At 40.8% G+C, this 16,913-nt stretch overlaps 1 protein-coding gene across 3 annotated transcripts in view; it reads right to left on the bottom strand.

Moving 5' to 3' along the window:
• Positions 1 to 16,913, bottom strand: part of mmd2a (monocyte to macrophage differentiation-associated 2a) — a 119,237-nt gene that overhangs the window by 16,269 nt on the left and 86,055 nt on the right. For 2 of the 3 annotated variants that reach the window (XR_015760543.1, XM_043711914.2), the window contains exons 6-7: positions 16,338 to 16,439; positions 2,377 to 2,446 (exon numbers count right to left, since the gene is read on the bottom strand). Coding sequence is in view for 2 of the 3 variants with exons in the window: in XM_043711914.2 (XP_043567849.1) it covers positions 2,377 to 2,446; positions 16,338 to 16,439 (172 nt within the window). In the remaining variant the exon portion in view is untranslated. The remainder of the gene's footprint in view (positions 1 to 2,376; positions 2,447 to 16,337; positions 16,440 to 16,913) is intronic. The other variant, XM_043711915.2, reaches the window with a different exon arrangement.

Here is a 16,913-nt window from a genome sequence, read left to right as displayed (position 1 = left end):
GTCTCTTCGATTTAGAATGACTGTCAAGTGTCCTTTGTCTGCAAATAGGATAACAATGTTTTTATCTTTTTTTAGTCTTTCTGGTGCTTTTCTTTCTTGTGTATTGAGTGTGTTTCCTTCCTTTTTTCTGCTTAATGTTGGTGCGACCACATGTCTCATAGTGTGCTGGGTTTCTTCTGTGAGTTGGTTGTATTTTAATGTTGTTTCTAATGCTGCTAAGAAAGCTTTCTTATCTGTATCCTGGTAGTTGTAATTTAATCCTCTTACTAAGACGGCTTTTTCAGTGTCGGTTAATGGTCGATCACATAAGTTTTTTATCCATGCTTCTGTGTTGTCGGTGTTGTTACTCTGTGTAAGTTTGTCTAGTTTTTTCTACAGGTCTAGCTTTTTTCATTTTCTGTGTTTGTTGTTGTCTAATATCAATGGCTTGTTGTATTGTGTCTGGTCATTGCAGGTCATAGGCTTCCTCCATCGCCAAACCCTTACCATCCAGTGCCTGAAGGAAGAACTTCTCTCGTTCCACCTTGGGACCCTGCAATCACGCAGGATCCATGTGGATTTCATCAGTTTCCTCATTTCCCTTCCCCCCACCTTATCCCAGTCCCAACCTTCCAACTCAGCACTGTCCCCTTGACTGGTCCGACCTGTCCATCTTCCTTCCTTCCCACTCATCGGCTCCACCTCCTCTCCAACCTATCACTTCCACCCGCACCTTCATCTACCTATCACATTCCCAGCTACTTTCCCCCCAGTGCCACACCCCTCCCATTTATCTCTCAGCTCACTCCCATTCCCACAAACCTCATTCCTGATGATGAGCTCATGCTCAAAACATTAATTCTTCTGCTCCTCAGAGGCAGCCTGACAAGCTGTGCTTTTTCAGCACTGCATTCTCAACTCTGCATTTGTAACTATGTATATATAGAAAGATATTTTTATGAGTAAAGTATATTTTTGGAATTAAAAAAAGGATGAACCATTTTGGACTCTCCCGAGGTCTCCAGCATCAAACATACCAGTCTTGAGCCAATCTGATTCATTCCACGATATCAGAAAAACAGCTAAGGACTCTGGATACCCAAAACACTATGTCCCTTGACAACTTCACAGTTGTGCTCTAGAGGTAGCCTAGATGAGCTGTTCTAATACCAATAGAACACTGACATTGCCCAGGTATGTCCTGTCCACACAAAGCAAGACAGATCCAAAGCAGCCAATCAGTGCCTACTCCCTCATCAGCTTACATTCGATCAGCAATGACGTGACGGAAGGGGTCATCGATATTTCTACTCAGTGGCATTTGCTCAGCAACAACTTGCTCATTTTTAGATGTGGTACTTCAGGCTAAAGGGATTACAAGGTATGAGGAGAAAGTAGAAACATGATGCTGAGTTGGGTGATCAACCATAATCATACTGAATGGCCTTCTCCTGTTCCTATGTTCTGTACTTCTATGTATAAGTGGTGAGTAATGACACAAATGACAGGCAATCCTTGTCCCTAATGGAGAGAATCATACCATCTCCCCCTCATACTTAATGGAATTACCACTGCTGAATCCTTTACTTTCACCATGCTGGGGGCTTACCATCAACCAGAAACTAATCTGGACTCACCAATTCCTAAGTACTGTGGTTGCAACAGCTGATAAAAGACTAGAAATTCTGTGATGAGTAATTCACCTCTTAACTCCATAAAGCCTATCCACTCACTGTCGACAAGGTACACATGAGAAGTGTGATGGAATACTCTCACTTTCCTGGATGAGTGCAACTTTGACAACATTCAAGAAGTTCAACACTGCCCAGGGCAAACAGCCCATTTGACTGGCATCACATCCACTACCTTCAACATTGACTCCCTCCAACACAATCGTACAGTGGCAGCTGTGTGTACCATCCACAAGATGCACTGTAGTAACTCAACAAAGATCTTTTGGTTGCACCTTCTAAATCCACAGAATACCTACAAGCTCCCTGCCCAGCCACACACACCATGTTAGCTTGGAAATACATTGCCTTTCCTTCATGGGTCAATATCCTGGAACTAAACTCCCTAACAGCATTATGGGTGTATCTTCAGTAAATACATTGCAATGTTTCAAGAAGATAGCTCACCACCACCTTCTCGAGAAGTGGGTAATAAATAATACACCAGCCAATGATACCCATACCCCAAGAATGAATAACAAATGGCATGTGTGTACATATACACACCCCCACACACACCCACCCACACCTACACATACGCAAAAGTATAAACATACACACTCCTATACATATTGAAGCATAGACACACACACACGCGCACAGAAACATAGACACACACGTACTATGCATATGTATTAGAACTGAGTTGGAAGAAAGACATCCATACCATTGACAGAATGACGAGTGCAGGAAAGATGCCCATGATCATGTAGCAGATCAGCTCCACAATTTTATACCTACAGCAGGAAACATCAGAAGGGCATCAGGAGTGAGAGAGAAAGAGAAAAGAGTACAATCTTGAGAATTAGATTGTTACCATAATTATATCCATCATGGATGAAATTAAATACGAATTAAATCTTCCACACAAGGACAAGCTTTTAATTATTTATCAGTTGAGGGTTAATGTATTCAGATGCAGAATATTAATTGTTCTACCATAAAACAGGAGTTATAAGGGCCTGTGTGACACAGTGGTAGTGTCCCTACCCCTGGACCAGGAGGCTGGGTTCAGTCCCCCTTGCTCTGAAGGTGTGTACTAACAGCACTGAAGAGGGTGATTAGAGAAATATCTGATAGTGGTCTGGTGAGGCTGTGGTAAGTTTAAAGGGCATGATGTTAAACATGACAGTCAACTGTCAAGGGCTATTACTTGCAGTTAGTTATAAAAAAATCAGACTCTAAACATTTTATGAATTAAGCAAGACTCATATGCCCATGTGTTTTGTGATGAGCCTCCTGAATGAAGGTGATCTAGGACTGGACTGCAATTATGACACACAGGACAGGTGGTCAGGTTGGGTTCAGACAGTGGTCCTTCCATCCTTGGGGCGGCATGGTGGCTCACTGCTGCCTCACAGTGCCAGGGACCCAGGTTCGATTCCAGCCACGGGCGACTATCTGTGTGGAGTTTGCACATTCTCCCCGTGTCTGTGTGGGTTTCCTCTGGGTGCTCCGGTTTCTTCCCACAGTCCAAAGATGTGCAGGTCAGGTGAATTGGCCATGCTAAACTGTCCATATTGTTAGGTGCATTAGTCAGAGGGAAATGGGTCTGGGCGGGTTTCTCTTTAGAGGGTCAGTGTGGACTTGTTGGGCCGAAGGGCCTGTTTCCATACTGTAGGGAATCTAATCTAATCCCAGTCAATCCTATTCAGAGAGTGTTCCTCCTATTCCAGTCAACCCTATTCAGAGAGTGTTAGTCCCATGATAGTCAATCATATGAAGTTATGATAGAAAAATGATATTTTACATAAAGAAAGAAAAAATATGAAGTTTGATTGGTCAGTTGAACTAGTTGGCCACTCAAGACTAGACCCCATGCTAGTTTTACTGTTTTGCAGTTAAGTAGATCAATGAAATAATTGAAGTTCTGGGATGACTTAAGGCAATAAGACTATATCCCAGAACAGACTGAAGGCTGGAGGGAGGGGAGAATTGTGCAGAAATACCACTGATAAGATGATTTTTTTTGTTGCATGGTGAGGGTGATGGCCAAGTAGTGAGATCTAATGGACCAAGAGAATAAGGAGAAAGTGTGGAAAGCAATAAAACTCCATGCAAGTAGTGATAGAGGAAGTGACATGCATTTCAACATGATCATAATTTCAGGAAGAGCCCCCAGATAAGGCAGAGATCTCCCAGTAATCCCCACTCATAACAGTGGAAGTGGAGGTTGTTTCCTGCATAGATAGCCAATACTCATCTAACAGAACTAGGAATAGACTATGAAGTTTTAGAGGCTGCCGCTAAATCTGAGGATAACCGAATAAAAGACAGAGGACAAAGGGAATTGGGAGAGATTTTGAGATTTATTCTGAGGTATTAATTGGGGTTAACCAATTTTGTCTCAGATCAGTCTATACGAGAAAAGGCTTTGCATTTAGGGCTGACGGGGTTCAATGAGTAGCTGGTGGTTCTGAAGGGAAACTAGTTGTTGAACATGTGGGTGAAAGCTCCCCTCACAGGCAAAGCAGTCTTCAAATATTTATAGTTCTTTTGGCCACATGTTCATAGGAGTGTAAGTTAATCAATGTTAGATCAACATTTCTGCAGTGTGATGCTTTTCAGAGAGAAGTATTTCTGAATCTGCCCAAAATGGCAGCAGTTATGGGACAATGACTGTGCAAAATAAAATGGCCTGAATTGTATGTCCAGAGTGGGGTCAGTTTTGGTGAAATTGGTTTTGTTGGAAGTAGGTTATATTCATTTAAAGGCAGATCCACCAGTATTTATCAGCTTCCTTTATGGTACCAACTTCAGGGATCTTTAGGATTCAGATGATACTTCCTCATGAGATCATGCTACAGAATTCAAGGTAAAACATCATTAGAGTAGAGTTTAAAATTGGACTATTTAAAGTCATTAAACAAGGTTGATCTTATATAATTTTAAATCAGCTATCCTATTCAGAGAGTGTTCCTCCCATCTCAGTCAATCCTATTCAGAGAGTGTTCCTCCCATCTCAGTCAATCCTATTCAGGGAGTGTTCCTCCCATCTCAGTCAATCCCATGCAGTGAGTGTTACTCCTGTCCCAGTCATTCCTATTCAGAGAGTCTTAGTCCCATCACAGTCATCATATGAGGCTATTACAGAAAAATGATATTATACATAGAGAGAAAATGTGAAGTTTGATTGGTCAGTTGAACTAGTTGGCCACTCAAGACTAGACCCGATGCTAGTTTTGCTGTTTTACAGTTAAGTAGATTTAATGCAATAAAAACATTATTGAAATTACACTTGGAGAGATGTATTCTTATGTTTTCATCTTTACATTAACCAATGAATGTAAGAACTTAATAACTAAGAGCAGGAATAGGCAATTAGCCCCTTGAGCTGCTCCACCATTCAATGTGATCATGATTGATCTCATCTTGGCATCAACCCATCTTTCCTGTCCATTCACCACAACCCTTTAAGCCATTGCTAATTACAAATCTATCTCCTCCTTAATTTACTCACCAATTTCCCAGCATCCACCATGCTCTGGGATAGTCAATTCCAAAGATTCATGACCCTTTGAGAGAAGCAATTTCTCCTCATCTCTGTTTAAATCTGCTAACTCTTAATCCTAAAACTATCACCTCTCGTCCCAGATTGCCCCACATGAGGGAACTTCATTTCTGCATCGACTTTGTCAATCCCCTTTAGCATCTTATTAGATCAATTAAATCCCCTCCTCTTCTTCTCAACTCCAGAGAACATGAAGCTGTGATACAAGATTGAGTATGATAATGTGATGATTATGTTTGGCATGTGGTAATGGTGGCATCGGAGTGACTCATAGACAAGGGAGAAACCACTAGGGTCACATGAAAGATATAAAAGAGACCTAAGGGGCAACTTTTTCTCGCAGAGTGTGGTGCGTGTGTGAAATGGGCTGCCAGAGGAAGTGGTAGAGGCTGGTACAATTGCAACATTTAAAAGGTATCTGGATGGGTATATGAATAGGAAGGGTTTGGAGGGATATGGGCCAAGTGCTGGCCGGTGGGACTAGATTGGATTGGGATATCTGGTCAGCATGGACGGGTTGGACCGAAGGGTCTATTTCCAAACTGTACATCTCTCTGACCCTATGACATACAACCAGATGGTACAGTAAAGACCCAAGATAGTAACCTCTTTTAAGAAACAAGAACAGAAATTGCTGGAAAAACCCAGCAGGTCTGGCAGCATCTGTGGAGAGAAAGCAGAGTTAACATTTCAGGTACGGTGACCCTTCTTCAGAAAAGATTAAACAGAACTTTGGAACCTCTTCTTAGTGCAAAATAAAACCCAGGGCGTCAAACCTCATGTCAGCTCAAATTGTGAGGATAGATCAAAAGGTGGCAGCAATAGAGGCTCCAATTCATTCACAAATTTAGGAGGGACATAAAACAGAAGAAAAATTAGAAGACCCATCTGGGTCAGAGCAGGTGGTGATAGACTTTATTTAAATCAGAAGGGCAAAAGAGAGGCTGCTGTTTTGAGATTTGGAAGCAACAATTCTAAGGACACCGAACAGTGTTGGGTTTGCCTGCCAAAGAGGAGAAATATCAGGTTAGTACTTTCGTTCGGCCTCTCACTGATGGCACTCTCATGAGACAGGGTTAGAAGACACCATTGCAGAATTTCCAGCCATCGTCAATAAATTCTTCGGCCGGAAGCAGAACCCTGCGGCGAAGTGACAGCTATTTAATCAGGCACACAAGAGTATTCAGATGAAGCAGACTTGTTGGGTAAGCATCACCGCAGGTGCTCGGAATGCCCAGCAGAGGGAGCAAACTTGTTTCCAAATGCAGGAAGTTTGGACATTTCAAGCTGGTTTGCAAATTTAAAATGCAGCAATAGGCAAAGAAGCAAGAGAAAATCCCTGCATAGCAGAGCATTTCTGACAGCAGGAAGTTCCTGAAAGAAATAAATTCCACAAAATAAGGCAACACGGTGCTCAGTGGTTAGCACTTCAGTCTCACAGTCCCAGGGACCTAGGTTTGATTCCAGTCTCAAATAACTGTGTGAAGTTTGCACATTCTCCCCATGTCGACGTGGGTTTCTTCTAGATGCTCTGGTTTACTCCCACAGTCCAGAGATGTGACATATTGAAAAATGTTCATATTACAAAGTAGGAGGTGCTCGATGTCTTAAAATGCAAGAAAGTGGAAGATCCCCAGGACTTGATCAGGTGTACCCTAAAAATCTGTGTGAAGCTAGGGAAGTGATTGCTAGGCCCCTTGTTGAGTTATTTGGATCATTAATAATTACAGGTGAGGTGCCAGAAGACTGGCAGTTGGCTAACATGGTGCCATTATTTAAGAAAGTTGGTAAGGAAAAGCCAGGGATCTGATAAGCCTGACATTGGTGGTGGGCAAATTGTTGGAGGGAATCCTGAAGGTCAGGATGTACATGTATTTGGAAAGGCAAGGTCTGATTAGGGTTAGTCAACATGGCTTTGTGCATGGGAAATCATGTCTCACAAACTTGATTGAATTTTTTGAAGATGTAACAAAGGGGATTGATAAAGGCAGAATGGTGGACATGATCTATATGGACTTCAGTAAGGCATTCCACAAGGTTCCTCATCGTGGACTGGTTAACAAGGTTAGATCTCATGGAATACAGGAAGAACTAGCCATTTTGATATAGAACTGGCTCAAGGGTAGAAGAAAGAGGGTGCTGGTGAAGGGTTGTTTTTCAGACTGGAAGCCTGTGACGAGGGGTGTGCCACAAGGATTGGTGCTGGGTCCACTACTTTTCATCATTTATATAAATGATTTGAATGTGAACATAGGGGGTATAGTTGGTAAGTTTGCAAGTGACTCCAAAATTGGAGGTGTAGTGCACAGCAAAGGTTACCTCAGAGTACAATGGGACCTTGATCAGATGGGCCAATGGGCTGAAGAGTGGCAGATGGAACTTAATTTAGATAAATGTGAGGTGATGCATTTTGGAAAGACAAATCTTAGCAGGACTTATACGCTTAATGGTAAGGTCCTGGGGAGTGTTGCTGAACAAATAGACTTTGCAGTGCAGTTTCAGAATTCCTTGAAAGTAGAGTCACAGGTAGATAGGATAGTGAAGAAGGCATTTGGTGTGCTTTCTTTTATTGGTCAGAGCTTTGAGTATAGGTGTTGGGAGGTCATGTTGCAGCTGTTCACGATGTTGATCAGGCCACTTTTGGAATATTGTGTCCAATTCTGGTCTCTCTCCTATAGGAAGAATGTTGAAAGGTTTCAGAAAAGGTTTACAAGAATGTTGGAGGGTTTGGAAGGTTTGTGCTACTGGGAGAGGCTGAATCAACTGGGATTGTTTTTCCTGGAATATAGGCCGTTGAGGGGTTTATAAAATCATGGGGGACATAGATAGGGTGATCAGCCAAGGTCTTTTCCCCAAAATAGGGGCATCCAAAACTAGAGGGCATAGATTTAAGGTGAGAGGGGCATAAGGAGCAACTGTTGTCCCTGGAGCATTGGAGCCTGAGGGGTGACCTTATAGAGGTTTATAAAATCATAAGGGGTATGGATAGGGTAAATAGTCAAGGCCTTTTCCCTGGGGTAGGGGGAGTCAAAACTAGAGGGCATAGGATTAGGGTGAGAGGGGAAAGATATAAAAGGGACCTAAGGAGCAACCTTTTCATGCACAGGGTGGTACGTGTATGGAATGAGCTGCCATCGGAAGTGGTGGAAGTTGGTATAATTCCAAAATTTAAAAAGCATCTGGATTGGTATATGAACAGGAAGGGTTAGAGGGATATGGCAAATAGGACTATATTAATTTAGGCTGTCTGGCCAGCATGGACGAGTTGGATCGCAGGGTCTGCTTCAGTGCTGTACATGACTCTATGTGCAGGTTAGGTGGATTGGCCATGCTAAATTCCCCATGAGTCCAGGGATATGCAGGCTGGGCGGATTAGCCATGGAAAATGCAGGATGACAGGGATGGGATGGGTCTGGGTGGGGTGCTCTTCGGAGGCTCTGTGAGGACACAATGTGGCTGAATGGACTGCTTCCTCAATGCAGCGATTCTATGATAAAGGAAAGACAGAAAATACACTTTCTTACGTGGCATCATGAAAGGCAATGAGATTTTGTTCAGTTTCAAAGGGTTCAAGGAACAGCAGCATGTGTTAGAATCCTAGCGGAGCATTTGCAATGCAGTCAAAGATATCCAGCACAAAGAATTAAATTGCTAGGTAAGGGAACACTGAGCTTCAGGTCAGGTAAGAACTATGCTTAGCCATAAGGGGAAAGACTTTAACAAGACTTTCTATGTCTTAAAGATTCAAAGAGGCTCTTTATTGAACAGAATAGGGTACAACAAGATCCTCTGGAAAGAAAAGATGAAGTTCTATAGCAAGATAGCAAGATTTTCCTTCTGAAATATCATTAGATCTACAGACATTTCAGCACACATTGTCACACACTTTAAAAGGAAGAAAAAGGAGTCATGTGTCATTGGGATGATATACTTAGAACTACAAACCAAAAACATGAGCACAGATTTTGTGAGGGTCTGAGAGCACGACCAAATATGGAATTTCTATTGAACAAGAAATGTGTATTTGCAAGGAGAAGAATCAGAAATTCTTGGGGCATACGATCCAACGGAGAGAGATAAAGATAGATCCTCAACAAACAAACGTCAGCACTGATTTTTCCACAACAAGAGTGTCAATGATGACCAGAGATTTCTGGGATTACTCAGCCGGGTAGGGAAATTCATTCCAAATTTGGCTACGACCACACAATCTCTTGAGAAAAGGTTAGCAGCAATTTTGGAGAATGAGCAAACCAGAGCAGTTCAATCGATAAAAAAAATGATCACTCTCTCCAGGCTTTCTGGTACATTATATTCTCAAGTAGTCGACAGTGGTGGCAGCAGATATATCCTCAACAGGCTAAGAGCAGTATTTATTCAGGTCCAGGATGTTGGTTAGATGAAAGCCAGTTTCCTAAACTTTCGGAAAGTTAAGTGAATGACAGCAACATTATGCAACCACAGAGAAAGAGACATTGCCAGTAATGTGGAGATGCGAACAATTCTCAGACCACCTTCTGGAATTTTCAGATTGAGACAGGCTACAAATCTTCAGTTAAACAACCGAATTCCAGAGAGATAGTTAAAATGTCATTGCGTATCCTAAAGTTCATGCAACAATCTTTGTATTGCAAAAAAAAAAATCAGACCACAGCTGGTATGTTGTCTGAAGCTACAGTGGATCAAACTGAAGCTGAAAGTTTAGTTTTTATTTTGCGAGTAAAAGCATTTTCTCAGTCATAACAAATTCTTTACCAGCTTCTGAGAAGTTACAAGAAATGTATAAAGGCAAAGGTATAACACACCCAGATCAGAAAATTCTGCTCAGGACCTTGGCCAAAATACTGTCCAAATGATCAGTCCTTACAGAAGCATCATGAACAAAGGAAGCCAGTTGACCATATTAAACGATCTTTTAATATTAATTTTGAATACTATGAGGGAAGAAATTCTTCACAAAATCCATTGAAACACCTATTATCTTGTAGTTTCTCAAACAAACCAAAACAAAGGTTGCGACTAGACCTCTTTGACTTCCAAGGGAAAGCATATTTGATTATGGTAGATCGCTTTGCAAAGTGACTAGACATTAGCAGACCTCCCATTACAACAACTGAGACAATGATTAAATGACTGAAGAAAATCATTTTCACAAATGGATTTCCAAATAAGAATGTTTCAGACATTGGTCCATAATCTGTGGATGAAGACTTTAAAAGATTCACAACAGAATCTGTATTTAATTATGTTATGAGTTCTCCTCTTCATCCAAAGGCCAGCTGGGAAAGCTGAGAGGGCAGTGAAAACTGTGAAGATATTAAAGACTAAGATTAGTGATTGTGATTCAGCTTTATTTTCACTGACAGAGGTATTCATTGGCAGAAGGCTAAAAATACAATTTTTTTGCTAAAGAAAGACGTCAACCAAATGCCACACCTCAAGACCACAAGAGAGCAAGAACAATTGAGAATGACCAGAACAGAACTGAATGAACTGGTATAATTCCAGACATGGACTAATTATCTTGTCAGCTTTGGTACCAGGCTGCAAGGGTTGGGCCAGAGGTAGTAAATCAGAAGGTGCAGTGCTCAAACAGACACAGCACCCATGTTCTTAACTTGTTCAAACTCTAGTTGGAACATACGGAAGGAATACAGAAATATTAAGGTTACTCAAGGCAATGGGAATGAGTGAGTATAATGACCACAGAGATTTGGGGTGATGTGAAAATCACGACATCAAATACCGCACTGAATGATTGTCTTACAGAAATGGTTAAAGCCCATCATTTTCAGTCAATGGTGATGAGGTCAAGGTCAGGGTGGCAAAACTACCACAGATTCAGCCAACGAAGTTCAGACTTGAGAGGAGGAAAAGTTGGGCAAATGTAAACAATCTAAAGAAATAGTTAAATGATGTTAATATGAAAATTGAGAGAAACATGATGGACACAGTGGCATAGTGGGAATGGTTATGATAATAGTGACATCAGTAGTCACATGCTGAGATAGTGAAGAAAGGATGAAAGAATGTGCATTTGAAAGATATCCAACATAGATCAACGTGGGTATTGTAAATCAAAGAGCTGCAAAGCCTTTACAGCATCAGACATCAGTCAATCAAAGACATGGGAGGAACAATTAGGCTAATGTACAACCAGAAGAGACAGTAAGACTCGAAGATAGCCCATCTCTCTGAAGTGCAGGTTAGAACCTAAAGACTCAAAACTTAAACCAGGAGGACAGTTCAATCCAGACATGTTAATGACATGTCAACCTCCCCTAAGTGTATTCCATGGCAGCTTTACCTTAAGGATGAGAAAGGAAAATATCTTTTAGCTTGAGAAGTTAAGAAAACAAAAAGGACTGTTAAAAGCACTCTGGTTGCTGCAACATGGGTTCATAAATAGCATACTATTTGTTCATAACTGAGAATGGCTTTTTGTATATGGACCATATTGAAGGTAATATGCCCCTTTATATATATTCTAAATAATTTTTCAATATGGGATAATGAAGATTCCAGGAATAAAACAAGAACTGAACTTGGGAAAAAGGAAATCTCTAAATTTAAACAAGTAGATTCAAGCCATCTACTGTCAGATTGTTTTAAATAGAAATAGGGATTTTGGAGGAAAGTTGACAATGTAATGGTTTTTTACAGAGTGTGGAAGCCTTTAACTTTGTTAAAATTTCAGTTGGTTTTTATATAGTTTTTTTAATGTAAGGACACAATGTAATTTCTATTGTTTGGATGTTTAATTAAATTCCAATGGCAGGTACAAATGTGGGCTCATTTGTCCTCAGTTGATGACCAGAATTCGATTTTGTGAAGATGTGGAGTCTCCGGTGTTGGACTGGGTTGAACAAATTCAGAAGTCACACAAAACCAGGTTATAGTCCAACAGGTTCATTTAATATCACACAAGCTTTCAGAGTGCAGCCCCCTTGTCAGGAGCACTGGACTATAATCTAGTGTCATGTGTCTTCTGTTAGTTTTGTGAAAGCAGAACTATCTGGCAAGACAAGATGGATTTGCTCAGTTAGGAACATTGGGACAGGCTGAAAGAGGGTTGTTAGTTGACAATGTAATATGTGACTGCGTACAAACTTGCAAGTGTAGAAATATTAGGCTCCAATGTTCCATCTTTCACTGTCTGTCTCTTGGGCTGTTCTTTAATTATCACAAGCAATCTAGTGGAAGATGGTTAGCAATCAGAACACTCTCTGCCATTTAGAAGTAGTTTCACATCAGAACCATTTATTAATATATGAGAATAGTGGTTTATCTGAATGTTTTAGACTCTCACTAGTAGTCCAGAATTGAGAATATTATTTAGGCAATTTGGGAAAAGTTGCTAAATTGTAAAACACAGCCTTATGTTTAAGATCTGATTAAGATCTGTTCAGCTTTCTGAACTGGGTGAGATTTTAACACATCTCTTTCGACTTAAAGTATTTTAATCACTGTGTTCGTAAACAAAACTGTCTTGTGTCCCCAGACCATATGTGTCTCATTGCTGTGGGTGTAAAAGGCTGGACATTTATCTGTGAATGTGCAGCTATCTCTCACATTGGCTCTAGTAACTTGCATCACCCTTGCTCTTTCTTTTAATCAACCAGCATGAACTGGTATTAATATCAGAACCAACCAGAATATAAGGGCCACCTCACTGAAAGAACTAGCTCCCAGGTGTTAGATGGGTTTTCAAGTTTACTCATTTAACACCATGTTGCTCTGTTGGATCTAACAGGATAGAATTCTCCCTCAGGTCAGCCATTAACACTCACTGCAGCATTGATCCATGGTTAAGAAAGGTTCAACAATCCCACTTAAGGGCAACTTTTAAGATTACAATGATGTCCCCAGTTTTAAAAGATCAAACTTTTATGTCTATCTCTTCATATCATAACTGGTCATTAATTACTGTGTAACCAGGATTTAATATCAATCAAATGTAGGGTGGTGGAAACAAGAAATGACGAATAATTTTGAAAGGAAATTGGAGGAGCAAAAGGTAAATAAACTTGCAGGAATATGGGATAGAGCAGGGAATGGAACTGATTGGATGGCTCCGCAGAGAGCCAGCATAACTGAATGGGCTGAGTAACCTTCTTCAGCACAACAAGAGCTCTGTGACTTTGAGATCCTATGACAGAGAGTACCTATTCATTATCTGTATTACTTTAACTTGATCTAGCCTTGCATAGTGGCAGAAAGCTGGATCTGTGATAAGTTCTAATTTATATTGGCCACTCCACCTGGAACTTTGTGACAACTAAGACCTACTTGAAGATCAGCAGCAGAAAAGGTCAAATTAAAAAGGGATCAATGCAACTGGAATAGAATTTTCCATTCTCTACTTTGGAGACAACCATGCTCAAGAGGCTCAAGAGGCTGAATGGCCTACTGTTGTTCCTGTGTAATATTCTTTCAGAGGTATGTAATGAAAATTATAAAATCCATTATTAAAATAACATAAAATTCAAACAATGGAAGGCATCCATTCAGAGTCTGCAAGAAAGTGCGAGGCTGAGACATGACTGGAAAGGTTAGAGTAAAGAACACTAAGGAATGGGTTTATTGATTAGAGTTCGTATTTTACTGTGAATGAGAAAGTTGATAGTGAAATTCACATTTAAATGATGCAGAAAGAGGCTTCAGAGTATTTTATATTGAGGTATGTTAAATTCAGGCTGGTTGCATCTATGGTACGTTAACCCTGAAAATACACCACTAAAGTGGCTTTATCACAAAACAAAATAAGTTGTAGGAATAAATGGGGAATGGTTTCCATAAAATCTTCAAGTATCCTTAAGACATGGATGGTGATTAATTAGCACTGAAAAGGATTTAGTCTCAGTAAAATCTTAAATGTCTCACAGTTTAAGGGAATTGCAAGACTTTCTCTCATGGAATGTGCACTTTGCTGATATGTTTGGTTGCATTTTATTTTTCCTGGGCCTGACTTTGGTTCCTGAGCATGACTAGTGCTGATATAAGTAGATGCCAGATTGCAGCAGCTCAGTCAGATCATCATTATTTCATTGGATGGGACAGTGAGGAAACCCATTTGTACAGTCTGCTCACTAACTTCACATATCCCATCAGCACAATGGATGATATGAACAAAGTAAACTGTCAGTTCCAAACATTTCTTTCCTTCACAAATGTATAACAATAAAAGAGAGACTGGATGGAGCAGGGTTGGAGTGGGAATGACAATGTGGTTTTACCACTAGAACCTGGACTCAATCTAGGTTGCATTGGCCAGAGATTCACTGCTAGCATCCTGCACACAGCACCACATAGAGTCATAGAGACGTACAGCACAGAAACAGACCCTTCGGTCCAACCCGTCCATGCTGACCAGATATCCCAACCCAATCTAGTCCCACCTGCCAGCACCTGGCCCATATCCCTCCAAACCCTTCCTATGCATATACCCATCCAAATGCCTCTTAAATGTTGCAATTGTACCAGCCGCCACCACTTCCTCTGGCAGCTCATTCTATACATGCACCATCCTCTGCGTAAAAAAGTTGCCCCTTATCCCTGTTGGGTACAGGGAATAGCATCATGCTTGTTGAAACAGAGACAACACAAAATGAAGAGATTTGCACTGCTGCCTACACCATGTGACTTGGGAGAACTTGCATTTTAATACTGGATGGCAGATGTAAAAATGTATTCCCAATCCCCAGCAATGACACTGCTATAGCAACAAACTCAATATTCTGTTAGACTGCAATAAAATTTTTAAAGACCTGGCCATTTTGTACTGTATATGCTGAAATGGTTGTAACAACTACCTTCTCCTGTACAGATGCTTCACTGTTGATGACTGAGAACTGACAGTCTGCCTTTTCCAAACCCTAGTCCAACCCTTCACAATGTGAACCTTAATCATAGTGACTTAGTGACAGTCATGTAAAGGATCTGATTAAACTTGAGCTGAAAAACTGCATCCAATTTTGGACACTGAACTCTAGGAAGGTTATATCAGCACTAGAGAAGGAGTGGCACAGAATTTACCAGGATAATGGCATGCTGGATTTACAATGATGGCATGTTGCATAATTCAATTCATAGATGAAGCTTGTATTCCCTTGAGTACTGTATACTGTGGTGATCTAATCGATGTGTTGAAGATGATTGAAAGAACTGCTAGACGCGATGAAGAGGAATTATTTTCTCTTGTGGGGAGTTCAACACAAAAGGGACAGAAACATAGAATTAGGAAGTGTATTCTTCAGGGATTAAGTTAATGGAAAACTGAAACTCACCTCTTCAAAAGGTTTTAGAGCAGGAGGGACAGTTATCGAAAATTTTGAAAACTGTGATTAATAGATTTGTGTTTGGCAAGTGTGTTGATGGATTGGAACTAAAGAGGGTAAATGGAATGAATCAGCCATGATCTGATTGAATGGTAGAATTGAATCAAGGAGCTGAATGGCCTCCTTCTGTCCCAATGTTCTGTAACTCACCCAGTGCCAGAATTCACATCCGGTTCTATTAAAATTCAGCTCATGTTCTTTTTGCTCCAGGCAACTCCATCAGCCAGTGTTTATTGACATCAGTGTATGTCATTCTGGTAAGGGAGGAGAGGAGCTGTTTGCACTTACAATGTTTCCTGATCCACATTTTGTCTTTATGTCCTACCTGACATTTCCAAACAGTGGTTCAGATATTGGTATAGTATTAACACATGGCTTGACTGTAACATAAAACAGAATTCTGAAACATTAACAGAATAATTATTTTAAAATCTTAACTCCTTTAAATACTGCACACTTGACTCTCCCCCACCAAGTGGAACCTGTACTATTTACTGGGTGAGAAGGTGTTCTAGGCTCTGTTAAGTGCTAAACTGACATGACTGTCAGACATGTCAGTTTATTCTGTTACCTACTGCCTCTTCCTGCGGGACAGACTTGGGTTAAGGAATAGTGGATTAAAGGGATAAATGAGCTAAGACTGGAGTTAGGATCAATATCCAGCATTCCATGGTTTAGTTTTAACCAAATAGGTAATAACTTTAGTGCAGTTATAAGTACATACCAGCTCTTCCTCAGTATGTCCTTTATTTCTGTTTCAGTTTCAGTCTAGGTACTCACCGTTCATGAAACAGAAACACATAGACGGTCCCTACACAGGCCATTATCCATATGATCCAGCGCATGTGAGATGCCCAGGGGCCCAGCTCGCGAAGATTCAGCCTATGGAAGGGAACAGCAGCACATTAACTAGGTTCGCTTTGATAAAAGGGGCAAAGGCAGGATCTTGTGAATGGATTGGATGTTTATTTCAGAGGCTGCTGTGACACCGGGGTGTTACTCAGAGCTCCAGGGTTGGGGTGTTATCATGCATTCTCTGACTGCACGTAGCATTAGGTCTGTCAACGATAGGATAAAGGTTACAATTCCTTTGGCTTTTTTTCAGGGTGGTTATAAGTAGTAGGTGTAAGAAAAGTTATCTTCAATAACCTGCAAACACCAGATCTATTAATAATTTGGAGATGCCGGTGTTGGACTGGGGTGTACAAAGTTAAAAATCACACACCAGGTTATGGTCCAACAGGTTTATTTGGAAGCACTAGCTTTCAGAGTGCCATTCCTTCATCAGGTGGTTGTGACCTGTTGGACTATAATCTCGTGTTGTGTGATTTTAAACCCAGACCTATTAAAGCATTA

Source organism: Chiloscyllium plagiosum, unplaced genomic scaffold (assembly GCF_037043375.1).
Source record: "Chiloscyllium plagiosum isolate Xiang-an unplaced genomic scaffold, Cpla_swu_hap1 HiC_scaffold_20, whole genome shotgun sequence".
Taxonomy (NCBI): domain Eukaryota; kingdom Metazoa; phylum Chordata; class Chondrichthyes; order Orectolobiformes; family Hemiscylliidae; genus Chiloscyllium; species Chiloscyllium plagiosum.
Note: the sequence above shows the minus strand (reverse complement) of the source record. Positions and strands in the feature narration are given on the sequence as shown.